The 26791-nt window shown below is 40.2% G+C and overlaps 1 protein-coding gene across 2 annotated transcripts; it reads left to right on the top strand.

Annotated features, from left to right (window-relative positions):
- The first annotated feature begins 6558 nt into the window (after positions 1 to 6558).
- USPL1 (ubiquitin specific peptidase like 1) lies at positions 6559 to 26003 on the top strand. Of its 2 annotated transcripts, XM_076364300.1 has the most exons (9): positions 6559 to 6624; positions 13705 to 13871; positions 14448 to 14576; positions 15736 to 16390; positions 18541 to 18627; positions 19040 to 19169; positions 20380 to 20505; positions 21182 to 21342; positions 22522 to 26003. In XM_076364300.1, the coding sequence occupies exons 2-9, from the start codon at positions 13773 to 13775 to the stop codon at positions 24426 to 24428; spliced, it is 3294 nt and encodes a 1097-aa protein (XP_076220415.1). In that variant the 5' UTR covers positions 6559 to 6624; positions 13705 to 13772; the 3' UTR covers positions 24429 to 26003. The 2 variants fall into 2 exon arrangements, with proteins under 2 accessions (XP_076220415.1, XP_076220416.1); XM_076364301.1 differs by lacking the exon at positions 6559 to 6624 and having other exon boundaries at positions 12367 to 13800.
- Positions 26004 to 26791: the final 788 nt, after the last annotated feature.

Here is a 26791-nt window from a genome sequence, read left to right as displayed (position 1 = left end):
ATTAATCCTACCTAAGGAATGAGTTCATACCATCAGATTTACTAGCTGTTTTCACAAATACACATTAACTCCAAGCCTGATACTACGTTTTCAGACATTAAAAAAAACACCAAAGGATAATATAATACAAAAACAGGAAAGATTTTGCAAAGGCTTGAAGTTCACACAGAGTTAGTCCCACCAAGTTTAACAAACTATCTAGACTCATACAATTCTATGAAAAATCAGGGAAGCATGCAATATGTTGGCAATTCAAGAAAGGTGAGACAGGACAGGTATTTTTAAACTCTTTAGAATAAGCATTAGTCTTTCTTCGCATTTATGCAGCACTCATTAGAAAGAGATGCCAGCAACTGGAGCCTCTGCTCATGCATACTGTCAGTGCCTATAACAGCACTAGCGTCCTTACATAGGATGTTGTTCTAAATGAGATTGTTGAAAGCAAAAAAAATCCAAGACTAAATAAGAAAAGGACCACAAGATAATGGTGATAAAATTTAGCTCAAGTATCTATAAGTACCAGAGGGAAAAGTCTCTAATGGATAGGTAACAGTATGTTAGTATAAGTTTAACTAGGTAAGTAAGAATGGATAATCTGTTACTTAAACTTTTCACAAAATACATCATTGCTCCTTCTTCTTTCTCAGTATGGATTGCCATCTTACCAACACAGAATCAGTTTACTTGAAGAGACTCCTTCCTTTTTAAAGTACCAGAAACTGGAATACATGAAAAATATCTTGAGGCATGTTATAGAGTGTAACAAGAACTGGTTAATTTCTTGGACAGTGAGTGTGTTACTTAATATTCTTTGTTCTGCTAACATCTGAACCAAATTCTGCAGGCGAGATATTTAGAAACTTTTTCCAAGAGTCACAAGGGTTCGACTTTAATTAATATGTTTGATTACCACTTATTTTCAAGAAAACAAAACAGCCAGCCTTTAAAGTTACTTTGAAAACAGAATGAAACAATTAGATACTTTTTTAAAGAGTCATGTGTTACATCAAATATTGTATACTTGCATAGATAGAATTTGGAGTTGATTTCCCTTTTATAAATACACACAAAAGAGAAACAGCACATTGTACATCATCCCAATTTTCCTAAGTCCTGTAAAACACTGCCTTCAGCTGCTATTGCTGAAAATAAAACCTAATGAATCACCTTACCGATAAATGTCTTTGAATTCTGCCATACATCAATCACTTAAAACTATAATCACAACTAAGAAAAAAAAAAAAAAAAACTAACTCCTTAGAAACCTCAGACTTTCATGCAGAAGAACAGAAATTCAGTATAAAGGCCAAAGAAAAAGGAGAGTCAAATATAACCTGCCTTTAAAGAGCAACACCAATTAAAAAAAAACAGTATGAGACCAGAAAACAACTTATCATATTTGGGCATCAAATATTATCCGTGATTTGTTAACTTAATTTCAAAACCACTTTGCTTGCTCTAATCCTTTTTATTTCGTATGTCATTAACCAATACATCTCCAAACTTCCACATTGGTTTTTAAAGTCCTTACTACCATAATCAAGCTAGCCAAGATCTTTGCCCTTACAGAGACATGAATTTTGTTTGACTGTTGTTATATTATCTCATGCTGGGTCCCATTCAATTTCTTACATCAACATTAAAATGTATTTTCTGTTTACACTGACTTGCACTAAGAGTAGCAATGCAACAGCATGATGCCACAGGGATGTAACCTAGCTATCGGAAGAATCCTAAGGACAGAAGTGCACAACACAGCGACCATGATCACACCAAACACCACCCATCTTTACACGGGTTTCTGAAGCTACATTTCATCATTGATACTTTCCCACTAGAAATATTCCTGAAAATAATTAACTTCTGAAAACCCAAAAGCTACTAAGTTTTGGCTATTGTTCTTTACTGGAATGGAGTCAGAAGCCTACAGGCTGTAGGACAGGGAGGTAAAATAACTCAAAAGAATAGAATGAAAATTAGGAAAAAGTATTTTGAAGGCCAGCTGCAATTCCCAAATGGAAATCTTTGCAATGATTTCCAAGAACACTGCATCAGGCCTAAAGTGTTCAGTTTCTCTCTTTGCTACAGAGCAAAGATGCTGCTGCTGTTAAGGATGACAAAATAAGAGCCACTCTTAAGACCCAAGGTAAAAAAAAAGTCTACCTTTAACTCAGAGCAGTGAATAGATTTCTCCTGCTTTGGCAAGGCTACAGACACCATAGTAGGGAAACAACGTAGCATTTATTTTCAAAAGCGTAAGGGAAAAAAAAAAAAGTCATAAAAATATCTTGTAAGAGGTTTTTACTCCAGAAAAAAGGATTTAAACAGGTAGTGGTTGACAAAAAAGAATCTAGCCTCATGTTTTAGCTACTGATTTTATAACCTCTGTCTCAAAAAAGATCTCCCTCTCTCTGGTTAAAATACTACGATGCAATAGCCAAAGGATACTACATGTACACATTAAAATCAGTAATGTTAGTAGTTTGTGGACTTAAAATTAGTTATGAAATGGAAGAAAGTTTACAATCACAGTAATCTTGACTTTATATACACAAAAAGTATCAAAGTTGAGATTATTGTGACTGTAAGCTTTCTTGTGGTATATATTTAACAACAGAACATTAATAATGTATTTAAGCATTAAACAGAAAAAGAGGTATACATATAATTAGTTACTGTCATCTTCTTACATTTCCAAAATGGCACTTTGCAAGTTTAAATTTTAATGTTCTTTTATTAGTTTTTGGAAAAAGAAGAAGGAAAGCCAAGCAAACATAAAACCCAAGAAACAAAACCTTCAGAGCAAAAATTTTCAGTTGGTACCTCCCACTCCATATTCAGTTTCTCAGGGACCATCATGCAGTGACAATCTGGTTAGAAGTAAGCAGCCAACGGGTGTGTAATTTGCATGTGAAAATATTTTTAGAAGACACGCATGAATAGCATATGTTCTCAGCCTGAGTACAGTCTTCTAAATATGTGCCCTAAATATTATTTCCCCAACATTCGTAATTATTTTCCAGATAATAATTCCTGGTACAGATATGTTACTCTTTGAAAACAACATGTATATCAAGCCTTAAACAACACTCATTTTAGAGTTCACCTTGAGGGCTGGGGGGAGCCTCTACATGATTAATTTTTCTCCTCCGTATCTGAACATACTGACAGAAAAAGAAAAGAGGTTTTTTTCCCTGTTACACTACATGCTCGATGTACATGCCAAGAGGCTTCAGTCATGGAAAGTGCCCATTCCAGATACGCCTTTTAGAAATATTATAATAAATTAAAATGAATTAATACTTAAACTGTTTTAAAGTCTTTACTGCTGATGTAATCACAAAATTGGCAAATTATGCTTGAAAACAGAGTGAAACAAAAGGATAACCTGATGCAGAAAGTTAAATCAGATATGTATGTTCACTTTCCTGAATGAAGGCAGCTTCAAAAATTGTATCAGAAACCCCTTCTACTCTTCCTATGTTAAGAAAAAACAGTTTAAAAAGGTAAAGACGGAAGTCAATAAAACCAGAAATAAGCCATGTGCTCATACGTTGTTAGTTAAATGTAAACCAAATCTAGTCAAACTGACACAACATGCCGGAGAAAACAACGTTTGAGTAAATAGCAGTATAACTAGATCCAAAAGTCATTACCAAGTCCACATCTGGAACACCCAAACCAATTCCTGGTGACTCTGGAGTTTGCATCATGTAGCAATTACTACTTTAGGACTGTTTTGTTCAGGCCAAGCGAAGTCCTATTGTATTGTGAGATGAAAAACCTCAGTTTCTTTTCTTTGCTAACATGCAAACTCTCTTCCTCAAGCACATGGAAAAACTCAGGTCTGGATTCTTTCTTTGACCCAAGCTTTATTCAACTTGAATGTCAGGGAGGAAAAAAAGAGGAATACCAGTAAATTATGCTGTGGTACTTAACAGTATATAGAAAGTACCTGAAATCATAGAATAGTTTGGGTTGGAAGGGACCTCTAAAGGTCATCTAGTCCAACCCCCCTGCCATGGGCAGGGACATCTTCAACTAGATCAGGTTGCTCAGAGCCCCGTCCAACCTGACCTTGAAGGTTTCCAGGGATGGGGCATCCACCACCTCTCTGGGCAACCCGTGCCAGTGCTTCACCACCCTCAGTGTAAAAAATGTCTTCTTTATATCTAGTCTGAATCTACCCTGTTTTAGTTTAAAACCATTACACCCTGTCCTATCGCAACAGGCCCTATTAAAAAGTCTGTCCCCAAATATAAGTTAACTTACAAAAAAAGCTGGGGGGGGAAGGAGGGAGACAAAACAGAAAATGGAAGCATTAGGTAGCTTTAAAAATCAAGTCATGAATTCTAACTGATCAGAGAACTGGAATCTATACCGGAGCTTTTTCAAAGTAGTCCATGCTAACAAGCACGAAAAACATCTACTTAATAATTCTAGAGCACAAACACACACGACCAAACACCATTTACCACATCATCTGTTAGGCAGTATACACTTGAAACAAAAGCTTGTGCTTGGTGGAAGCCCAAAACAAAACAATGGACCTTAGTCACTCCTGGGAAAAGTAAAAACTTAAACTACAATGAAAACAAGCTAAAAATTTATTATTGAAATTAATAAACAGAGTATATATTAAATTTTCATACATCCAAACACTGTATTTTAACCATAAATAAGTATTATTATGGCTAAAACTGCAATGCTCAGAGTCCTAAAATGCCACAAGGAAAAACATTGCTTATATACAACTATCTAGTGAAACTACTTAACATTATTTAATCAGTTTTAACAGTCAAATACACCAACTGAAAAAGAGATGAAATACACACACTGCATTTGATGTGCTAGGTATGCAGAAACACCAGTCTCAATGGCTGCAGAGCCAAGTCAGTTCCCTCTCCTATTCAACATACCCAAAAGCGCTTTACACTCCTGATGAAACTACACAGAAAAAAAACCGAACCCCACAACATTCTCCACAATGAAAGCACTAATGGATGAAAACCCAAGATCAATTTTAAATGTACTCCTCACAAAATTACTACCAAATGTCATTGCAATCTTTCTCCAGTCAGGCAAACAACTTCCTCCAATAGAGCAAAATACCCTCAAATATTAATTCAAACTTCAAAACATTGCTATACAAATCAAAGGAAGAATAACTACTGCGAAAAGCTAGATTATGTAGGTTACAATGGAGCCATCATACTAACAGATTATTTCACGATGTAAATCATACAACGCTAAACCCTTTTTAAAAATGCAACCAAGATTAAGGTGTCAGCAGAGTAGAGTCAGGCAATATGAGAGAAGGCATTTTTTGTGCTATCACTAGAACAATTTCCTGACAATTTCCACCCTCCAGCCCCAGGGACCAGGCTGGCTTCGTCCACGCAGACAGCCTTCTTGACGTAACTGAAGCGGAGCATTGACCTAAATGCCATTGCTGTTGAGCTCCTTGCAGCTCACGCTTGAGGAAAGGGGCCAATATAGATTCAAAAGGTAGCATCAAATACTCGAGCTACTTCAGCCTGAGACTGCTAGTGCAGAAATGCTTTTTCAGACAGAGCGCCCCACATCACCTCAACCTCTTGAGACTGAAACCTCCAAAACCGATGGCAAGGCAAACTCTAGGCTGCTCAAGAGATTTTCAAAAGGGAGCCTGCACATCACCGCAGCACTTCGGTAGAAGCAGAACCGGCAGAACAGCGTCTCGGTGCTAGAAGAGAAAGGCAAGACCCGAGGTACCGAACCTCAGACAAGGTTAAACCACACTCTGGGCGTGATTTTAAGCAGGTGTTCAATGAATCGCAGATTAGTCTTCAACTCCCTGCCCCGAGCAACGCGGCTGCGAGGCGGCAGCGCGGTCCCTCCCGTTACCAGGGCGGGCATTGCGGGGCACGGGGGCCGTAGGCCTACGGCAGGCAGGCAGGGTTGCCGCCTCCCGTCAGTGAGCTGCAACGGGCCCGTTGCAGCCCGAAGCTGCCGCGCTTCGCCCCTCCGGCTGGCGGGGGGAGCAGGTGCGGGCCCCCTCCTTGCTCGGGCGCTCGGGGAGGCGGCGGAGGAGGGGAGCGGTGCTCGCAGGGCCGGCCCCCATGGAGGCGAGAGGGCCGCGGCCCGGATCGTCCCCTCCCACCGCCCACGCGTAAGGAAGCGAGGAGGAAGGGAAGGGAGGAGGAGAGAATACCTCAGGCGCTGCTCGCGCCGCCGCCGCGCAGCCCCGCTCCCGCCCGCCGCTGGCTCCGCCTCCGCTGCCTGCCGGGAGCGGGGCGGGCTGGCATGGCGGCGGGGACGCGCCGGAAACTGCGCAGCAGCCGGGCGGGCGGCGGCGCAGGCCGCGCTTGACGCCGCCGGCCGCCCCGAGGCAACGGCCGGCGAGTAACGGCCGGTGAGTAACGGCCGGCGCCCAACGGCCGCGCGGCGGGGGGCCGCGCCTGCGCCCGCCGAGCGCACGTGCGGCGGGGGCGGGCCGCGCGGGAAGGCCGCTCAGGGGAGGCAGCCGGTGGGTCGAGCGAGCTCGGGTCCAGGGCTGTGTGTGCTTCGCAGGGCGCCGGGGAGCGCGACGCCGAGGGCCGGGAGCGGCGACGCGGGGAGCCGAGGCACGGTGGCAGCCAGCAGGTGAGAGCGGGGCTCGGGCCGTGCCGCGTGTCCCCGCCGCGGGGCCCGGCAGGCTGGGTGGCTGTCGCCGGGAGGGGCGGTCCCGGCGTGCGCGGCGCTCTGCGGGCGACGCCGAGCCCTTTGGCGGGCTGCGGGGGTGCCTGTTCCGTGGGCTGTGGTGGAGCGGTTGCCTTACGGGTTTCTAAATGCCGACTATTTCATGTCAGTAGCTGTGCGGTTAAGGTGTGCGTTCTCTCTGCTCGGGTACCGCTGGCTGAAGGCACTGTCTAATAAAAGATGCACTTGGTGAGGTACTAGTGCATGTGTGTATATACATATATTCCCCTTGCACAGTTTTCTTATGTTCTGACAATTAACTCTATAAACACTTTTTTACTTCTACAGTCTTTCCATAGCATATGGATCATTCTGGATGTGGATTAAAAATCAAGGAGGCTGTTTAACCATAGGTTGATCTGAAACAGTTGAGCACCTTTTGGTGTTGAAGGAAGGGTGGCAACCAGCACGCTGGGCCAGCACAGCCTTGGCAGCTGGTTAGCTGGCAGCCCACCCCTGTGCTCCTGTCCTGGTCTCAGCTGGGATAGAGTTAATTTTCTTCCTGGTTAGGGAAGAAAACCTTAACCAGGTTTATTAAGTGCTGTGTTTCGGATTTAGGGTGAGAATAATGTTGATAACACACCGATGTTTTAGTTGTTGCTAAGTAGTGCTTAGGCTAGTCAAGGACTTTGCAGCTTCTCATGCCCTGCCAGCAGGAAGCTGGGAGGGGGCACAGCCAGGACAGCTGACCCAAACTGGCCAAAGGGATATTCTATACCATATGATGTCATGCTCAGTATATAAACTGGGGGGAGTTGGCCAGGGGGCTGCTGCTTGGGAGCTGGCTGGGCATCAGCTGGTGGGTGGTGAGCAGTTGCATTGTGCATCACTTATTTTGTATATTCTTTTATCATTAGTAGTAGTAGTATCCCTTCCTTTTCTGTCCTATTAAACTGTCTTTATCTCAACCCACGAATTTTACTTTTTTTTTTTCCCCCCTCTCCGATCTGTCCCCCATCCCACTGCGGGGGGGAGTGAGTGAACGGCTGTGTGGAGTTTAGCTGCCTGCCGGGTTAAACCACGACAGCCCCTCATTTCCACTGCCTTGGGTCAGAGACTGAGGCTCTGCCTACGCTAAATCCCTTCCTGAAATCTTGCATCTCTTAACTGCAGCTGTAATAAACTGCACTGGTTTAGGCTATATTTTTTCCCACCCTAACTCACATTTTTTTCAGAAGGACTGAATGATTTGTCAACAAAACATGTAGTCCCTCTCCCTTGTCGTACACCCACCAAAGCATTTAACATGAAGAGGTTAAAGAGAAGTCTGACTGTAGAAGAAACTTTTAGAACAGCGGAATAATAATGTTGCACACTAGTTTACTTTGCAACTTCATCAGTTTTATCTTTATTTGCCTTAGTCTGTGTTAGGCTTCTTTCAGGAAAGAAATTTGTGTTTGCTTCCACGTAAGGGAGATTTGCAATTCTGCCCAGCACTTACAGGCCGCGCTGTAGAGAGAGTTACTTTGTGACAGCAACGACATCTTGTTACTGTTGCACTTGATGGAATACGTTTTGTGGCCAAAATTGTAATTTTTTTTTTTTAATGAGATTTGAATATTTATAGTTATGATGTCAGATAAAGAAAAAACTTAATACTCTGATTTCTTCTTGTATAAAGAATGGATAGGTAACAACACAATGGAACTTTTTCTTACTTTTTTTCTCAGACGTTTGTTTGTTTGTTTCTTTTCATCTGTCAATATCCCCTAGATGAAGGAAAGAAGACTTGTAAGGTGATTTACAGGAAGGTCATTTTTAAGTGTCCCTTTAGCCTTTAAATAAAGAGGAGATGTTCACTTCACTATAATGTAATCACTGTTCTGTCACCGGCTTACTGCAGTTTGTAACTGATTTTTATTTGTAAGGTACTCTTTCACAAGGTACAGCTCACTATTACCAAAAGGTCCAGGTTCCTTTTACCATAGAATCATGCAATGGTTTGGGTTGGAAGGGACCTCTAAAGATCATCTAGTCCAACACCCCTGCTGTGGGCAGTGACATCTTCCACTAGGTCAGGTTGCTCAAAGCCCCGTCCAACCTGACCTTGAACACTTCCAGGGATGGGGCATCCACCACCTCTCTGGGCAACCTGTGCCAGTGCCTCACCACCATCATTGTAAAAAATTTCTTCCTAACATCCAATCTAAATTGACCCTCTTTAAATTTAAAAACATTGCACCTTGTCCTGTCACAACAGGCCCCGCTAAAAAGTCTTTCTCCATCTTTCTTATAAGCCCCCTTTAAGTACTGACAGGCTGCAATAAGGTCTCCCCAGAGCCTTCTCTTCTCCAGGCTGAACAACCCCAACTCTCTCAGCCTTTCTTCATAGGAGAGGGGTTCCATCCCCCTGATCATTTTCATGGCCCTCTTCTGGACCTGCTCCAACAGGTCCGTGTCTTTCTTATGCTGAGGGCTCCAGAGCTGGACACAGTACTCCAGGTGGGGTCTCACCAGAGCAGAGCAGAGGGGCAGAATCACGTTCCTCAACCTGCTGGCCACGCTTCTTTTGATGCAGCCCAGGATACGATTGGCCTTCTGGGCTGCGAGCGCACGTTGCTGGCTCATGTCCAGCTTTTCATCCACCAGTACCCCAAGTCCTTCTCGGCAGGGCTGCCCTCAATCCCTTCATCCCCCAGCCTGTATTGATACCGGGGGTTGCCCCGACCCCGGTGCAGGACCTTGCCCTTGGCCTTGTTGAACCTCATGAGGTTCACATGGGCCCACTTCTCGAGCTTGTCCAGGTCCCTCTGGATGGCATCCCGTCCCTCTGGTGTCTCAACTGCACCACTCAGCTTGGTGTCATCTGCAAACTTGCTGAGGGTGCACTCGATCCCACTGTCTATGTCATTGATGAAGATATTAAACAGTACTGGTCCCAATACAAACCCTTGAGGGACACCACTCATTACTGGTTTCTACTTGGGACATTGAGCTGTTGACCGCAACTCTTTGGATGCGGCCATCCAGCCGATTCCTTAGCTGTCTAACAGTCCATCCATCAAACCCATATCTCTTCAATCCTTTACCTTTTCCTTGTTTTCTGTCTTCTGCCCTGTCAGCTCGGTAGCTCATCGGACCTTTTAACAGGCAAATTTAACTCACTAGAATAGCAGGAAAACTTGTGCTTTACTGAGTTTTCTGCTGTTTTGTGAGTTCGGTTAGCTTGTGGAAAGTTTGACAAGGATATGAGCTGTCAGGGAAGGTGGGGGGAGAGAAAGAAGAGAAGAGAGACCTCCCCGTTCTGCAGCAGCGAGCTGTTAGATGAACTCATCTACTCAAGGAAGCATAACCATAGCATTAATAATTATATGAGGTCCATAGCATATTTTGTATTACATTTTTCAAGTACCCAGGATAAAAGAAGGAAAGTAGCATAAATGGTTTAGAACATGACCCAGTAAGCTTGAAAGCGCATTCCTGTGTGTTCCCATCTGTAATGAGGATATTACACATTGCTACAATGGGTTGTTTCAGTACTTGATACAGCAGTCTTAATGGGCTGTTTTTCTTGGCAACTGTTGATCTAATGCCCGGTTTTTGTACATCGTGTAAAGATCACTCATAACTTGCTGTAATGTTACAAATACCGAAATGTACAGGCAGACCACTTGATACCACCTTGTGTGTCTAGTACTGGCAGACTCATTTTATTTGCTTGTTGTGTCTATGGCTTTGAAATAAAAGGACAATTAATTTTTTTTTAAATGCTTATTATATTCATAAGTGCAATGAAAGTCTTGGACTCCAGTACTGTAGTACTATTGCTGGGTGATTATAGTTGGGGGAGGTATTGTACATCTCAGTATTTAAGCTTTAAAAAGAAGAGCAGAAGTAACAGAGAACATAACTGAAAAAAATACTTGCTTTCCTTTTGAGAGGGATGACAGGGAAAACAGGGACTTGCAAAGAAATAAATATGTTTTATAAACCAAGGCATGCTTAAAAAAGAATAACCTGCAGGTTGTTAGTGTTACTAACCTTTTTGAGTGTGTTGTATTTCTGTGGTGAGAAATTGCCTAGAGTTCCAGTCATGTGATCTATGTATTTTATTTACTCTGGAGAGCTGAGACTGTTTCAGGCCAAGGAATTGACTAAAAGTCCCCTGAACAAGTTAGAGACGTTTTCTTACTAGCTATAGCATGGAAAGTAAAGTTGTTATGTGTTTTAGTGTGGTTGATATCTGCACAACTTGTAATTGTATAAAAAAAATCAAGTTCCTGGCTAGACTAAATATATGATAATAGAGTTGAGTCACAGTGTGATAGTGCTATTGCCACTGTATGAAAAATTGGAGAGCTTGCCTTTCCTTTATAGTCCAAGAAGCTTGTATACTTTGAGCTAATTCATTAATTTTTACCTTGAGTGAGCCCAGGACCATGCTGTTTCTTGTACACCTTCTGACTCGACTTTGAAAACTGAACATGCGCTCTAAGGCATGTGGATTGATACTTTTATGTTCTTACCTTCCACTACAACCATTAGTTTTATAGGTCAGGGTATACTGTCCTTACATGCTACAGCCCGGTAATTCTGAAAAGCGCTGCTGAACACATTGAAAGTGTCAATAGGACACACCATCATCTCATTTCGACCTTCTCTTAATCTTAGAATCATTAAGGTTGGAAAAGACCTCTAAGATCATTGAGTCCAACCATCAACCCAACACCACCATGCCCACTAAACCATGTCCCTAAGCACCTCATCTACAAGTCTTTTAAATACTTCCAGGGATGGGGACTCAACCACTTCCCTGGGCAGCCTGTTCCAATGTTTAACCACTCTTGCAGTAAAGAAATTTTTCCTCACATCCAGTCTAAACCTCCCCTGCCACAACTTGAGGCCATTTCCTCTCTCCTATCGCTAGTTACTTGGGAGAAGAGACCGACACCCACCTCGCTGCAACCTCCTTTCAGGTAGTTGTAGAGAGCGATGAGGTCTCCCCTGAACCTCCTCTTCTCCAGACTAAACAGTCCCAGTTCCCTCAGCCGTTCCTCATAAGACTTGTTCTCCAGACCCTTCACCAGCCTCATTGCCCTTCTCTGGACACGCTCCAGCACCTCAACGTCCTTCTTGTAGTGAGGGGCCCAAAACTGAACACAGTATTCGAGGTGCGGCCTCACCAGTGCCGAGTGCAGGGGCACGATCACTTCCCTACTCCTGCTGGCCACGCTATTTCTGATACAAGCCAGGATGCCATTGGCCTTCTTGGCCGCCTGGGCACACTGTTGGCTCATGTTCAGCCGGCTGTCGACCAACAGCCCCAGGTCCTTTTCCGCCGGCAGCTTTCCAGCCACTCTTCCCCAAGCCTGTAGCGCTGCATGGGGTTGTTGTGACTGAAGTGCAGGACCCGGCACTTGGCCTTGTTGAACCTCATACAGTTGGCCTCGGCCCATCAATCCAGCCTGTCCAGGTCCCTCTGCAGAGCCTTCCTACCCTCGAGCAGATCAACGCTCCTGCCCAACTTGGTGTCGTCTGCAAACTGACTGTTGATGCACTCGATCCCCCCCCCTTTTTTTTTTAATTTAATAAATTTTTTTCTTTCTTCTTCTTTTTTTTAATATAAAAATAGAATTTAAGAACAGTGCGTGTCCCGCCCCGCCCCACCCTGCCCCGCCCTCCATGTCCCCTCCACCCCAGTCATAGCTCATCCCAGGCAGCGCTGTCGAGGGGGGACTGGAGGACGTCGGAGTTCTGGGCCTCCCGCCACAGCTCCTGCTGCTCCTTCATCTTCTGGGACTTGGCGCGGTCCCAGTTGGTGATGGTGGCCTCGTCGTCCCACACCACCGAGGTCTTGGTGTCACTGACGTAACCCTCCTTCCCCATGTAGTGGGTGGGAAACACCAGCAGCGGCTCCGCCGAGAACGCCACCTTTTCAAAAGGATCTATAACCTGAGTTAGTGCTGTAGTGTAAGAAAGGGTTGAAAGGACATCATGGTGTGGGAGAGGGTGTTATTCAGTGGAACTAATGAAAAGGGAACAGTTGTGGCTGAAGGAAAGATATTACATTGATGACTTTGCAATTCAACTTACCTTAACTTCCTCCTGCATCTTAAAGAGATATGTATTTATTCTAGTTAGTTGCATTTGAAGTCAGCAGGAGCAGAACTGGGTCCTGTAGTTGTAAACCCCTGTGTTTTTCTGGCTGATTCAAGATGTAGTTAGCCTCAGTGCCAGTGAAGGAATGGACTTAAGGAGCTGCCTTCTGATATGTACCTGGTTCATACTGAAGTTGTCCTCCACAAATGTGTCTGTGTGTATGTGTGATATGTGAGAAAGGCAAAATTTGGCCCTGAATTTGAGAAATTATTTAAAATAGAATATTCAGTGTCACTTGTAAAAAATGCAATAGAGTTATATAGCAATGATACTGTGGAAGAGCTATAGTTTGCTAGGAAGTGTGTAACATTGTTAAAATAACATTAGGAGAAGTTTCCAAAAAGTGGCAGTAACAGCAGGATGCCTTTCTGTAGTTAAAAATTGTTATGTTTGCAGGATAAACTTTTAATAGTTTATTATGCACTAGAGTCACTGTTTTGAAAGATGCAACAGTGGGGTTTTTTTCGTTGGTTGTTTTTTTGATGCTCCTCAGCAGCCATCTAGAACTGCATGGGATCTTACTGTAGCCATTTTTAAAGAAGTTAGTTCTTTCTGAGGGTTAGATGCAGTAAGCTGAGGTGCCCAGGCAAGACATCTACACTCTGCAAAGTATAGTGCACTTGGAAAATATGCGAGACCTTGTAGAATGCAAAGAATAGATAAGCTTGCAAATTCAGGGCCTAAAGCTGTTAAATATGTTATGTGACTTAATTTAAAGTTTTGAGTTCATAATCTGCACTAGAAAATAAGTATTTTCAGTTAAGAAAATACTCTTCTGAATTAATTCTCACAGAAAATACAGGCTGCATTATTGTGGTATACTTTTTTTCCCCAAAATTTAATCTAATTTTTCTTTAATTGTTTTATTCACTTCTTATTTTTCAGGAGTCTTTGAAAAATCCTTAGTGGTCATGACATTGTTACAAGTGACATAAATTAGCCAGTGGCTCAGAATGATGGATACCCAGAAGACTACAAATGGTTTGCAAGTGATTGGAGAAGGGACTGGTATAGGGAAATCGACACTCCACATGGTGGGGTATTTGGGAAAAGTCAGTTGAAACTTGTTTTACATGTGTGCAAAGTTCATATTTTTCTCTGCTTTGAGAGATTTTTAATTGGTCTTAATTTTACAAAAAAAAATCTCAAAATTATTTTCCACGGAAATCTATAACAATGGCGAAAGATTATTCTAAGTAAATCTGTGCCTATGATTTTTTTACTGGCACTATTTTTGCAACTGTTTGCATTCCTATGAAAATTGATTTGTCTTTCAAAGATCTGAGCTTGTGTTCCCTGGCAATAAGTGTCCTGTGGTTTAGTTCAAGTAGAATGAAATGTTGCATAATTGTGTTGTTAAAGATACCTGATTAAATATTTGAATATTTAAATCAAAAGATAAATTTATTTAGAACACTCTACCATATGAATATATATCTTATAAATATTAAGTAAAAAAAACAATCTAGGGTTTTTTTCATATTGTATTAGGTATTATATTTAGAAGTTGCACGTTGGTTTTCTATCTTCGTTTGTATGTATGTCTTGCCTTGAGATAATATATGAAATACATAAGTTTATTCTTCTTTTTCCTTTTTTTTTTTTTTTTTTTTTTTTTTTTTTTTTAGAACTGTAGTCCTGTGGAAACAACTGCACGTGAATATTGTCCAGTCTGCAAAGAGAAGGGCCAGATCCAAGTTTTACGGACTTACCGCATTAATTTTCAAGAGTCCATTTTTCTTTGTGAAAATCCTCAGGTATTACACTAATTGACAGTTTTGTTTGTTCGTGTAGAGGCCTTTACCTTCAGCAGTTACACCTCTTCAAGACTTTGTTGGTGGTAAGGAGGCTGTTGAAATAGGACCCCTTTGAGTCCATATGCTGGATGATGTTTGCCTGTGTATAGACAAAACCATAACTAACCTGTGTACATGCAGTGTTTAGGCACAGGTAGCTGCCCTAAAGAATTAAAAAGAGTAGATTAAAATGAATAAAGGAGAGTTTCACTTACGTAACAAGGGAACACAAGTGGTACTAAATAAATCTTTGTACGAATCAGAATACAAGGCGAAAATTTGATGATCCATGTAACTAATACACAGCTCTTGCAGATGTGAGTCTCCCGTTTTTCCTTCTTTAAGTCTGGGTAATGCAAATAGGTTTGTAATTATAATTACAATGTTTTCCTTTTTTTTTTTCCTTCCTTTTAAATTTAACCTTATCTGGATTTCTGTGCTGCTTAATATTTGAGTCGTGATTTTGCTGCCTCTCCCTTCTCCACTGTTTGTATATGTGGGGAGGGTATAGCAATCCCATACGGACTGGTGCCCTTAAGTTAGTAGATAGAGACTAGACTAGACTAGATATGGGTCTCTGAGTTGTTTTTCCCATCCCTCCCCACTTTTAAATAATCATAGTATCGTTCTGGAGATTGGTAGTAGCGGATTTGACTATATTCTGGTTGCAGAATAGCTATATATCTAAGACCCTGCCAACACCTGGTGTAATGCATTGGGCTAGCCTGAAAGGTACCCTGTTGGTTTTGGCACCAGGAATCTCTCGGGCATGAGGTGATAATGCCAGATCTGTACCCCAAAGGAATGGATCTAGCAGAGTAGAAGAAGAGGACTCTCCTTAGCAAAATTAGGTTGTTTTCAGGGGTTGGAAGCATTTACTGGAAAAGTAGTGTAGATTATCACTACTGATGTATTTACTTCACAATTGCTTATAAGACAGTGGTTGGATAAAACACTTTTCCTGTCATACGTATGTTGAATTTATGTACTGGTTTCATTAACATATCACTTTACAGACATCCTACATTGCATTTTAAGAGTATGGTTTGTACTTTTTTTAGCTGTTGTTCACCTGAAATTGCTTTGTAGATTTCACTGTAACTTACTTTCTTTCCTTTAGTGTATCTACCCACTTGGTTATAAACCATTGAACAGCATAATTACTTCTGCTGATTCAGAAAATCATCAAGTTCCATCTACTCATAAGAAAAGGAAACTGTGTGATATCAGTGACTTTTCTCCTGTTGAATCACATCCAAAAAAAGCAAGAACTAATAATGTGGTAAATGTTGAGCACACTATTAATACAGACCCTGTTGTCAAATGCTATCAGAATAGCTTATGTATTCCCAAGTCAAGCCTACATGATGTATTACAAAATAACCAGCAAAAACCTAATAACAATGTGGAGTCCTGCATCCAGAAGGTGGATTTTGAAACAACCACCAACACCAACTATCAAGAAAGTCCTGCTAAGACTTTTAGTCCCAGAACACAACTCTTGCCAAATTCTGAACTTTGCTCAACAACATCTGAAATTTTGCTCAAAGATGATAAAGTTTCTGCTAATAACACAGATTTATGTCTTCAGTGGAGAAACGTGCATAATCTTTGTTGGTTAGATTGTATTTTGTCAGCACTGGTGCACTTAGAAACATTAAAGTTTGCTCTAGCAGAAGAATATAATGATGGAAAATGTTTACTTAAGGAACTCTTAACAAAATACAATCAAGCAACTGTGCTTCTGAATACCTGTAAAAGGAGTAAAGTAAAAGGTGAGTAAATTTAGCTGCTGTTTCTTCATATTCACACTGGTCTGATCTGCTACAAATATGTGAAATTTAGTACAGTGTACTTAAATATGCCTCCGTTCTATTTCAAGATCACAAAAGAATGAGTTACAACTCATTACCGTGAATTTGCAGAGTAGTGTGCTTTATCTAGCAGAATCCCGGTAACCTCTGAAATTGTTTTTCTTGGGGCAAACGCGCACACTTTGAAAGCATCAAACGCTAAGCATCTTTTGAATTTTTTGTCATGTCCCACACAGAGAATTTGTGAATTGGTTATGTAATTGAGCCTTACTTTGTTTCCTTCCCCTCTGTCGGTTAACATATTAGGATGCTGTTCTAATCTTTATCTTCAAAATAATTTCCTTTGTAGTTTATATCCTTGTATAAATGGGCAGTTGCCTTGTCACACCAAAAATAGTAAAGCTGGGAAGATAATGTTCTCTTCTGGCTTCAGCTGTGCTTATTGAAGGAATGCTTCCCCTGAGGTCTGCAAGCTGTGCTGTGGATGATAGTGCTTCCTAACCTGTTTCAGTCAAAATTAGCCAAACACGTTAACCTGGTTCATCTTATCTGGAAAGGGTTAGTGAGTACTCACATGTGCAGCTTAACAGGTTCGAGGACTGTAACCTCCAAGCACAGGGGCAGTGATGGGCAGCTGGAGGCAACCTTGCAGGCAGCACAGCTGGAGTCAGCGGAGGGTGTGTCACTGTAATCTACTAGTATGGCCTTTGATCATTTTCTGTACTGTGGATTCAGTTTAAGACTCTTAAACTAAGATCTGTTTTTCTTAGTCCTCTTGAACTGACCCATTGGTGTCATAGGTCTGAACTTCTAAGAGATCATCTGTTAAGAGAATTAATACAGATCTCTGGTTAGCCAGTACCTTTCATGAGTTTTTTTTCAATAGACATTCCAGGAAAAGTGTGTGTTTGAATATATAAACTGTAGTCCCAGAACAGCGTTAGATAACTTGAAGAATATCCTGTCTTTCCTGGAAAAAATAATAGGTACAAAATGGTTTAATCCACCTTGTGACAGAAAAAACATACTATTTTACAGAGGGGGGAAAAAAAAAATCCAAAAAGATTCGGAAGTGGTTCATACACTCTGCTTGCCAGAAAGTCAGGCTTCTTGATTTTAGGTTTTCAGCTATTACGTGGAAGCCCTCTACCATCACAGAACCCGTCTGAGATGTGTTTCTTTCCCCTCTGTTGTGCTGTTTGCAAAGGAGCTCTGATGTGCAAGAGCCCTTAAATGGGGATATTAGGTATTGGAATATAGTGTCATTTGAGATAACTTAAACGTTTTCATTTCCAGGAATTGCTGCAAAACAAATTAGTTTATTTGAGTAATAGTGGAGAGGGGATTGGATGAAGAGTATTGTTGTGGAGAATAGGTGTAGTAGTTATTCTGTCTTTCTGTGTAGTTTTTCAGCATCTTTTATATACAGTTGTTTTTAAAAACAACCAAAAGCAATAGAGCTGCAGGAAGAGTCTTTTTACCTTTTTTATATACATAGATTTTATAAGTAATAAATAATTTCAACAGCTGTTCTAAATCCTTCCTTTAATTTGTGCAGGTTATGATCGTGGTTGTATAGTAGAGGTTATGTTCCTGCTTGTGCTTAAAGAATGTGTGAATAAACAATGTAACTTGCAAATTTAAAATGCATACTAAGATATATGAAGTACACTATTTTAAAAAATTATTTTTACTGTTTTAAAGGCTGACTTAGTAAATCAGTATTTTATCTGGAACAACACATTTAAATGTTTTATTATGAACTGTATAACATCATTAGAAAGCATGTAAGCAAATTTTTGCACTTTTGATCTTAAAAATCTACTTTTAATCTCCGAATCGCCAGGGTTTGTAATGTCTGGTTACATTATCCTTAAGTGTCGTGACTATCTAGCTATTGGTACACACGTATAACTTCTGTAAATTCTTCTCTAATTTTCAAATCAATTAATACCAACTAGTGGCTATTTTACCAAGAGTTTTAGGCAAGTGTAGGTCAATATGAAAGGCATCAGTTTGCAGAGAATGAGTGCATGTTAAGGGTACCTATCCGTGTGAAAGGGTGGGGGTGTTACACAAATACATGAAGGCATATATATTTTTTTCTTTAGATGTTCTTCCAAAAGCAGAATCTCATCTCAATGAAATCAGAAACAGAATGTTTACACAGATACAGCCTCAGCTTAAGTGTGAATTGGGTAAGTAATTAGTGCCGCATCTCAGTATTTACTTTCAGGAAACTATGTGTAAAGCCTTGTATGTCAGTACATAAAAGTATGTACGCATACAAGACAGCTTGCAAATACATTTGTTTTTATTGGGGACATACACATACTTTACAGTGTGATCAGCTGTTTTGTCCCTTGACTGGTTTTGAAGTTTTAGAGAGCATATTCTTGTCTTTGTAACTGCGCTGTGGTCATGAAATTGTCATTGATAACAACCTAATAACATGGATCAGTCCCTTTGCTGTGAGGATTAGAAATAAAGCCTTGAAGGGATAACTGGAATTAAAATCATAGCAGTAAGCTTATCTTCTTCCTTTTTGAAGTACTGAAAGCTGATTTCAAATACCCAGTGACTTTTTTTTTTTTTTGCCCATTTTTGAAGGTAAGAAGGAGAGTCCAGTGTTTGCACTCCCTTTACTCTTACAACAGGATCAACAAGCTGCGAAACTATTCTTGCATTCATTTTCATGGAAGTTTGAATGTGTATGTTGTGGCTACAAATACCAGGATCGGTGAGATTTTTATTTAAGTAGCTATCTTACCTTTTTAAATCTGCATATAATAGCTGTTTTTTCTTCATATCTCCAGGTCTTGTACAACTTAAGCTTACTGGTGAAGTTTTACACAGTCCACTTTTGTAGGCTAGCATTTGCAAATAGTTTACTGCTGTGTAATGTCTTAGGAAACCACGTTATCACTTAATTAAGAAAGAAATAATAGGTAACTGTGTGAGTCCCTGGCCATTGTCACTCTGATATTTTGCTGAGAGTATACAGATTGTTGTGGTTCTAAAGAATATCTGTAATATTAATTTGGATTACAAAGAATCAGAGATTAGCTCACATAATTTATCTATTTTAAAATAGTATTACATGGAAGTAATTTCTTGAGAATTGATTTAGTTCTGTATAGCTGCAGGTACAATCTAGTCATTCAGGCTCCTTTTAGAGTCAGCAGAAAAAGAGACACCTTCAGAAGACAGCTCATTTTACTTGAAAAATACCTGTTTCTTTCTACTCTTTTAGGTTTATACAATAAAATTCTAGATCCCCAAGTGAGATGAGATTAATGCTATCTTACACTGCCAGCTAATGTGTAGTCCTGCATAATAGGATATGTTCAAGAGCCGTTGTTACATGCTGTGTTTTTTTTAAAAAGTTGAAATATCTAGGTTAGGTTGAATATAAAGGAAGTCCTTTCTGTGGCTAATGAATGAATAAACTACGTTATTTCACTTTAATATCCCGTACATTGTATTTTCTTACAATATAACCTCAGTGTAATCTCAGCTCTGAATGTACTGTTTTTTGAAAACAAAACCTTGTATAACATGGATTCTGAGATAATTTGTTACCGCTTCCTTCTCTCCTTGAGATTCTGTATTAGCTAGTAAATTATGCGGATCCTGGTACAAGCTCTGTCTTATGTTGGAAAGGAAACAGAGATAACATGCTAAGGGAGAAAGAGCAAATAATGTGAAACTGAAGGCCACAGAGCTGCTGAGAACAAATGGTGACTGATACTGTTTGGCAGAACTGAATTCAGTGCTGACTTGGATGTGATGCAGTCACAGTGGAATTCGCACAAATGGCATGAATATGAATAGAATTTGGCTTTGTCATAACCTTTTTGTAACTTTTTTCTCCTCGTAAAGTGTGTATATTTATTGTTTTCTGATCAGCAACTCAACTTACTCTTTTTTTTGTGTGTGTGTGTGTCCAGATTTAGGAAAACACTAACAACATTCACAAATATAATCCCTGATTGGCATCCACTTAACGCTATTCACATTGGACCATGTAATAACTGTAGTGATAGATCTCAAAGAAGACAGATGATTTTGGAAAAGTAAGTTTGAATACATGAACTTGAAAATAAAATACATAAAATTCTGACACTTCGTTTAGTGAATGTATCACTTTCAAAACCAAACTATTATCTTGGGTTTACAGAAATTCTAAACTTTAAACTCTGATAAATACTCACTTTTTAAGATTTTAAATCATTCTTAAATGCTGAAATGGCAAATAGTGTTTAATAAACATGAAACATAGAGCAGTGTTTAACATGCTGACTAGCACATGTGTTTGAGCCAGGTCATAAATACTTATGACCACGTAGTAAATATAGACAACTGATATCCACTGTCAGCCTTTCCACAACCCCTGCCGTTGGTGGATAAAACGGTTGTCTGATCATCTGTTTACTAGTTTGGGCTGGGAACAATGTCCTTTCCTACTGTGGTTATGGCACAGTTCTCTCTTGTTTTTCTCACCTTTTTCCCCACTCCCCAAATCCCTTATGTGGTGGTGGGTTTTTTTCTCCCCATCTATAACAAAATGGAATATCCAGTTGGGGTATTCTTATCGCTTGACTACCACGCAATCTGAAGAGTCCTGTGTGGAAGTAGAATAGTAAGGGCAGGACTACATACTCTTTGAGATGCCTTACTTGTGATTTTTCGTTAGGAACTTCTGCCACTATTTTGTTGTAATAAACTGGTTCTTTATTGTTTCTTTATTAGAGTGCCCTCAATATTAATGTTACATTTCGTAGAAGGCTTGCCACATAACAATGTGAAGAACTATTCATTTCAGTTTGAAGAAGACACCTACCAAATAACAGCTATTGTTCAGTACCAAACAGATAAGAAGCACTTCATAACTTGGTCTTTGAATCCTGATGGTAAGAACCATAAATTCTATTACAGTACTTCATGAGTCTACATCAAATACTGTTTGTTGGATTACTGCAACAGTCTCAACAGTCCATATATAATAACAGGGATTTCTTTTGTCTGTATTCTAAACTTCATATTAAAATTCTGTGAATAATTGTAGGAACTTTGTTATACAGGGTGAAGGTTTCGGTTTGGTTTAGCTGATTTGTTCAGGAGTGTTCTGTTCTGCACTGCACTCACTGGGAAAAGTTATTTGGGTAGACTTGATTCCTTTCATAACTTTCCATGAAGTTAAAAATACGGTCTCGGCATGGCTGTGGGACAGATGGTATTGGTTATTCTGAAGCCAGTTATTAATCCATTCTTGGCTGGAAACAAGGGAACCTATAGAACTATCAGCATTAATGAAGTTTCTTTTCCTTTCTGAACTTTACTGCACCTGAGGGGTGGAAGGCACAAACCCATGTTAGAAACATTACTAATGTTTCTAGTTTTGTATGATGGTTGTATCATTGGTGGGAAATCCATAATCAGAGAAGATGAAAAGTTGGTATTTTGATTCTCATGCTTCTGTAGAGAGAACGGAGTGCAGTCTTATCAAGTGTTCTGACAACATGAAAGTTGTCTAACTCATACTGCCAGAGTTTAAGAAGAAATAGGAAGAGGAAGCAGCTGGGAAGCACCTAATTAGGAACATCTTATGTATCATATGTATCTATTTTTAAATTCTTAAAGCTGTAAAATGTTTGCTCATGATCTATGAACAATTTGCAGATGATAAGGCAGATTATTAGAATGAGCAGTTTCTTTTAAACCCCTGTGCCTCCCACCCAGGCAATGAAAAGGCAGAGAAACTTAATTTGAGAGGTGGTTCTTCGCTCATACCTGTGCGGGTATTTTCAGACAAGATGTCAGCATCATTAACTCAGACAAAAAAAACTTAGCTTTGTTTTTTGGCTGACCTACTCTGACCTGTAATAATATTGCTGCAAATTCTGCTTGTGTGTGATCTTTTTACAGTGGAAACCTCCCCGTTTTCTCAGATGTAATAAAGAATGGAGGAAAAAAAACCACTTTATTTTCTGCCTGTCAGGGGAGTGGGTTAATAAAAATATTTGACAAGTGTCTGAGGATAGTGACTTCAATTTTAAAAGTCTCTACACTGGTTGCTATTTATTTTTCAGGAACTTGGCTTGAATGTGATGATTTAAAGGGTCCATATTGCAAGAGGCATAAAAGATTTGAAGTTCCTCCTTCAGAGATTCATATTGTTATCTGGGAGAAGAAAACATCCCATGTGCCAGAAGAACTGAATTCACAGTTCCAGAGTAAAAATATTGAAGATTTTCCTCTTGATAATGTACAGTCAAATTCCACAGTGTTGCCTTGTGGGTTTGATAACACTGTAGACAAAATACCTGCAGAACATCGCAAAGAGGATTCTGTGAGAACTCCAGATAAGAAACAGCAGCAGGTAGCTGAGGATGAAAGTAGTGTTCATCATGGTTTAGAAAATCTGGCACATGATGATCTTGTAACACTGATGCTTGAAGAAATTCAAGTTGACTCACAAGGTAAATCGCTGTTGAATGGACAGATGGTGGGAAACAACCTTGTTGCTGAAATGGGCACACCGCAACAGGGGGAATTAGCTTTTTCACCTAACACTCCGTATACAGGAGAGTTTGCTGGAACTAGTCTAGCTGTGAACAACAAATTCGCGTTATATGAAAATTCCAGCATTTGCTTGCCTCTAGAAGAGTTGAACCCAGCAGATATTACTCCTCCTGTGCCCAGAAAACACGGCCCTGACCCATCTGACTCATCACTTGCTCAAAGAACAGGTGACAGAACTGATTTACCTAACAGAGAACATGGGTTAAATTCAGAACTACAGCTAAACAAGAAGTCGTCACCAGTAGAGAATATTATGCAAAAATCACCTGACTTGAAAGATGCAAGCAAAATTGTGGTTAATTCTCAGGTTGCCAATTCCTTTGCTGCCAATAATTCCTTTCAGCCTTCGCACAAAGACCAAAAAAAAGGATTTGTAGGAAGCTGGGTAAAGAAATTATTAAGCAAGAATACTTCTTTTATGCCTTCAAGTGCCTCAGCTCTCAAGAATGAGAGAAGTTGCAAAACTCCCTCAATGCAAAAAATAAGTGAAGTGCGGTTGCCAGTTAAGGGAGCAAGTAACTTTGGTGGGTTTCAAAGCAGAGGTACAAACAAAACGACAGAGACCCCGAAGTCAGTGGTTCCTCAGACTAATAATACTCATCCTTTATCAAATTTCAAAGGATTTTCTCAAAGCACTCGTCTTCCAACAGCAAGTCGTACCACTATTGAAGGTCCAACTTGGAATAAGTCAGGAAGTACGTTGGGTACCTCAGGTAAAGTGACTCAGTTCCATTCACCTGGCTGTAACTCTGGGAAGGCAGAAGAGTCAGATAGTGACAAAACAAAAAAACTTCGCCTAAAACTGTTAAAAAAACTTAATGCTAAAAAAAAGAAGTTGGCTTCACTGGATAGGCTAGCAGTGGAACAGATGAAACATGAAAAACCTGTGAGTGGAGATGTAAGCACCCCATCACAGATCGAATCTCACAATGACAGTGAATTATTGCAGAGCTTTTTAAGGGAACTGCAGTATCAGATTGATGTCGCAGATAATGAATCTGAATTTAATGCTAACTCTGTATCAGGGTGTGCTAGCCATAATAACAATGATGAAATACTGGCAGAATTACTGTCCCCTACTTCAACTGTTGCTTCCTTAGAGGCTCCAAAAAGTGAAGAGGAATGTATGTATATGGAAATGGTGGATAGCAGTGTTGCAACAACAGCATCTGATGAGAAGACCAGTGTGCCGGATGCAGCAATGACAAGTGAGGACCACAACTATTACAGTCCTGTAAAGGACAGTAATTCAGAACTTCATACAATAAGCAAACCCAGCGTGAAGAAACTTGCTTTTGAAAGTCCTACAAGGGAAGATATCCTTGAAGACCTGTTCTCCATTTCAGCACCGAGCTCAATAGCAGGTGACATAGATTTACCTCATTTTGATGAAACTCTGTTTGAAACTTGGTAAATATTCGGTTTCTTGGTTTTAAGTATTTTTCAATATTATGTATATTTTGAAACAAAGCACTATTAAATTATGTTTTCTAACTAATTTAATTGCACACTGGCTGTACTTGAACAATTTGAGGGTTTTTTTCTTAAGATTTCATTGTAGCAGACCAATAAGGTTTTAATGCTTTTTATTTTTCTGAGAAGCAGTTATTTTAGCTGTCAGATATGATGAATTTTAATTAAAAGCTCCTGTGAGTCTTAATTTTTGCTGCTTTTAATATGGAAAACTTACCCATATTCTACTGAGTTTGAGAAATAATAAACTTCAATAGTCTTGATGATGTAATGGCGTAAGAAATGTTGTTTAGGTAGTAGTGATTTATTTTACAGGATCCCCCAACTCCTGAAGTCTTTTTTGTTCGACATTTAAAACAAAAAAGTACCTTCTGTAATCAGGGGTGTTTGCATCCTTTGATACAAGGATCGTTTGCAACACTAAACTCGAGGCTGGTATTCTGTCAGGAACCGTACTCTTTTCAGAATTACTGTTCAACAAGCTCACCCTGATGTAGACACCCCTTGGATCCAAGGAAGGATGGATACATAGTAGAAATTTTACTATTTAAAATTATGGCACGTACTGAGTTTTCATCCCAGGTAACTGAAAATATAATTTGGCAGAATATTCTTCTGAGCCAGGTTATTTTTTAAGTAAAATTAGTAAGATTTGGGCCAGAGTTTGCAGCACTAAGCAAGAATATCAGATGTAACTTTTAGTTATTCATAGCTGCAAATTCACTAATAAAATTAAAGTTAACTGTGAGTTAGCACCATTTCTGTTGTCACTAGGAGCTTTTCATGGCTAGAGCAGGGTACCCCTGTCCGTATGCGAGAGTGCCAAGGAGAGGGAGGGTCAATAGGAAGAAAGTAATGGAAGAGGTGGCAAACAGCAGTGAGTAAGCAGAGGGATTCACATCTTAGTGTTTCTGGATTTCTATAGCTTTCGTTTTGCTAGATGGGAGTCTTTTTTAAATTCACAGACACAGAGCTGGGGGTATTATATGCTAAATTAGATTAGCTGTACATTTTTCTTGTACTCGGAAATAACAAGGGTTTTATCAGCAAGTCTTTGTTTCAGCCATTTTTAGAGGTATTCTGCATTTTTTCATTGTTTTAGATCCCAGGTTCAAAATGTAAGTCCTCAATCTTACTCTTCCAATAGATGCAGTTGAACATAATTGTTATTACAAGGCACGGCTACAGATTTAAATGGTCTTGGATTGCTTGAACCAGGTTCAAAAAGTGTTTGAAAAACTGTCAGTGGCACTGAACTCACCTTGCCAAGCTATTTCTGTTGCAATTACGTACATGTTTATCAAACTGGCACTTCAGACAGTGAATGGTTTCATTCTTAAAATGTAAGTCTCTGTAAAGAACTTGAGCTCCTTCTTCGTTTTAAATGTTGTAATTGATAACGTTACAATAGAAAACAAATCAATGGATTCTGAATGTAAAGTGCCGGTGTACTGCTGGTGAAATGTTTGCCTGTTTGTGAATTCCTTTATTAAAAACAAAAAAATGCTGACCAAAATTAGACTTTGATTTATCAGTGAATAAAATAGGTGCCTCGGCAAGACTTGAGGGGGGTGATAGGATTTTCCTGTGGAGTTTTCCAACCAGTGGTTTCTATATATGCAAAACACTAAAAAGCGGCGTCTCACTACCCCTGACTGCTTGTTGCAGAGGTTTCCCCAAGCAGTGGGGAGCTGCCTGCAAGTGTAGATACCGTCTGTGACCAACTGGATTGTAGCTACCCCCAGCTGTGAAGAGGGAACTCCTTCACCACCGGCTCGGGACATGACGCAGACCCAGGGGTGAGTGAAGCGGCGAGCCTGGGGTTGGAGTGATGCAGAATGCATAGGGCAACATGAGGAAGAGACCCCACTGGAAGACGAGAAGGTCCTGGTGGTAAGGATTATGTAGTAGAGAAGGGTATGGGGGCACATCTGCTGTGCATATATGCAGAGACAGAAGCCAGAATCTCTGGTCGCCCCTGGCAGCACCTCCGCAAACCGATGTTGGGAGTCCTCAGTCTGCAGCTGCGTATGGGTGCACAAATGTATAGAAGCTCCAAAAGCAAATAAATAGCACTTGAGATTAAAGTAAGTATGAAACTAAATCTGTTAGTGCTGCAAGTTCTTTGCTGCCTTTTTTCTGAAATAGTTAACTAAAGATGATGCTGTGCAGATTTGTCTGTTTCCATAAATGTTTTACTGCCTCTGATCCTGTGCAAGTGCGAATTCAGCTGAGATTGAATGAAAACCCCATGACCAAAGAAACCATTTGGAATTTGGTGGTTACTGGACTTTTTGTTTTGAG

Source organism: Aptenodytes patagonicus, chromosome 1 (assembly GCF_965638725.1).
Source record: "Aptenodytes patagonicus chromosome 1, bAptPat1.pri.cur, whole genome shotgun sequence".
NCBI lineage: Eukaryota > Metazoa > Chordata > Aves > Sphenisciformes > Spheniscidae > Aptenodytes > Aptenodytes patagonicus.
Note: the sequence above shows the minus strand (reverse complement) of the source record. Positions and strands in the feature narration are given on the sequence as shown.

Excerpts from the sequence above, each read along its gene's own strand:
- USPL1 (XM_076364300.1), top strand. The coding sequence starts at position 13,773 with ATGATGGATACCCAGAAGACTACAAATGGTTTGCAAGTGATTGGAGAA. Across the intron at positions 13,872-14,447 it reads TGGTGGGGTATTTGGGAAAA|AACTGTAGTCCTGTGGAAAC; the intron begins GTCAGTTGAAAC and ends TTTTTTTTTTAG. Across the intron at positions 18,628-19,039 it reads TCAGCTTAAGTGTGAATTGG|GTAAGAAGGAGAGTCCAGTG; the intron begins GTAAGTAATTAG and ends CCATTTTTGAAG.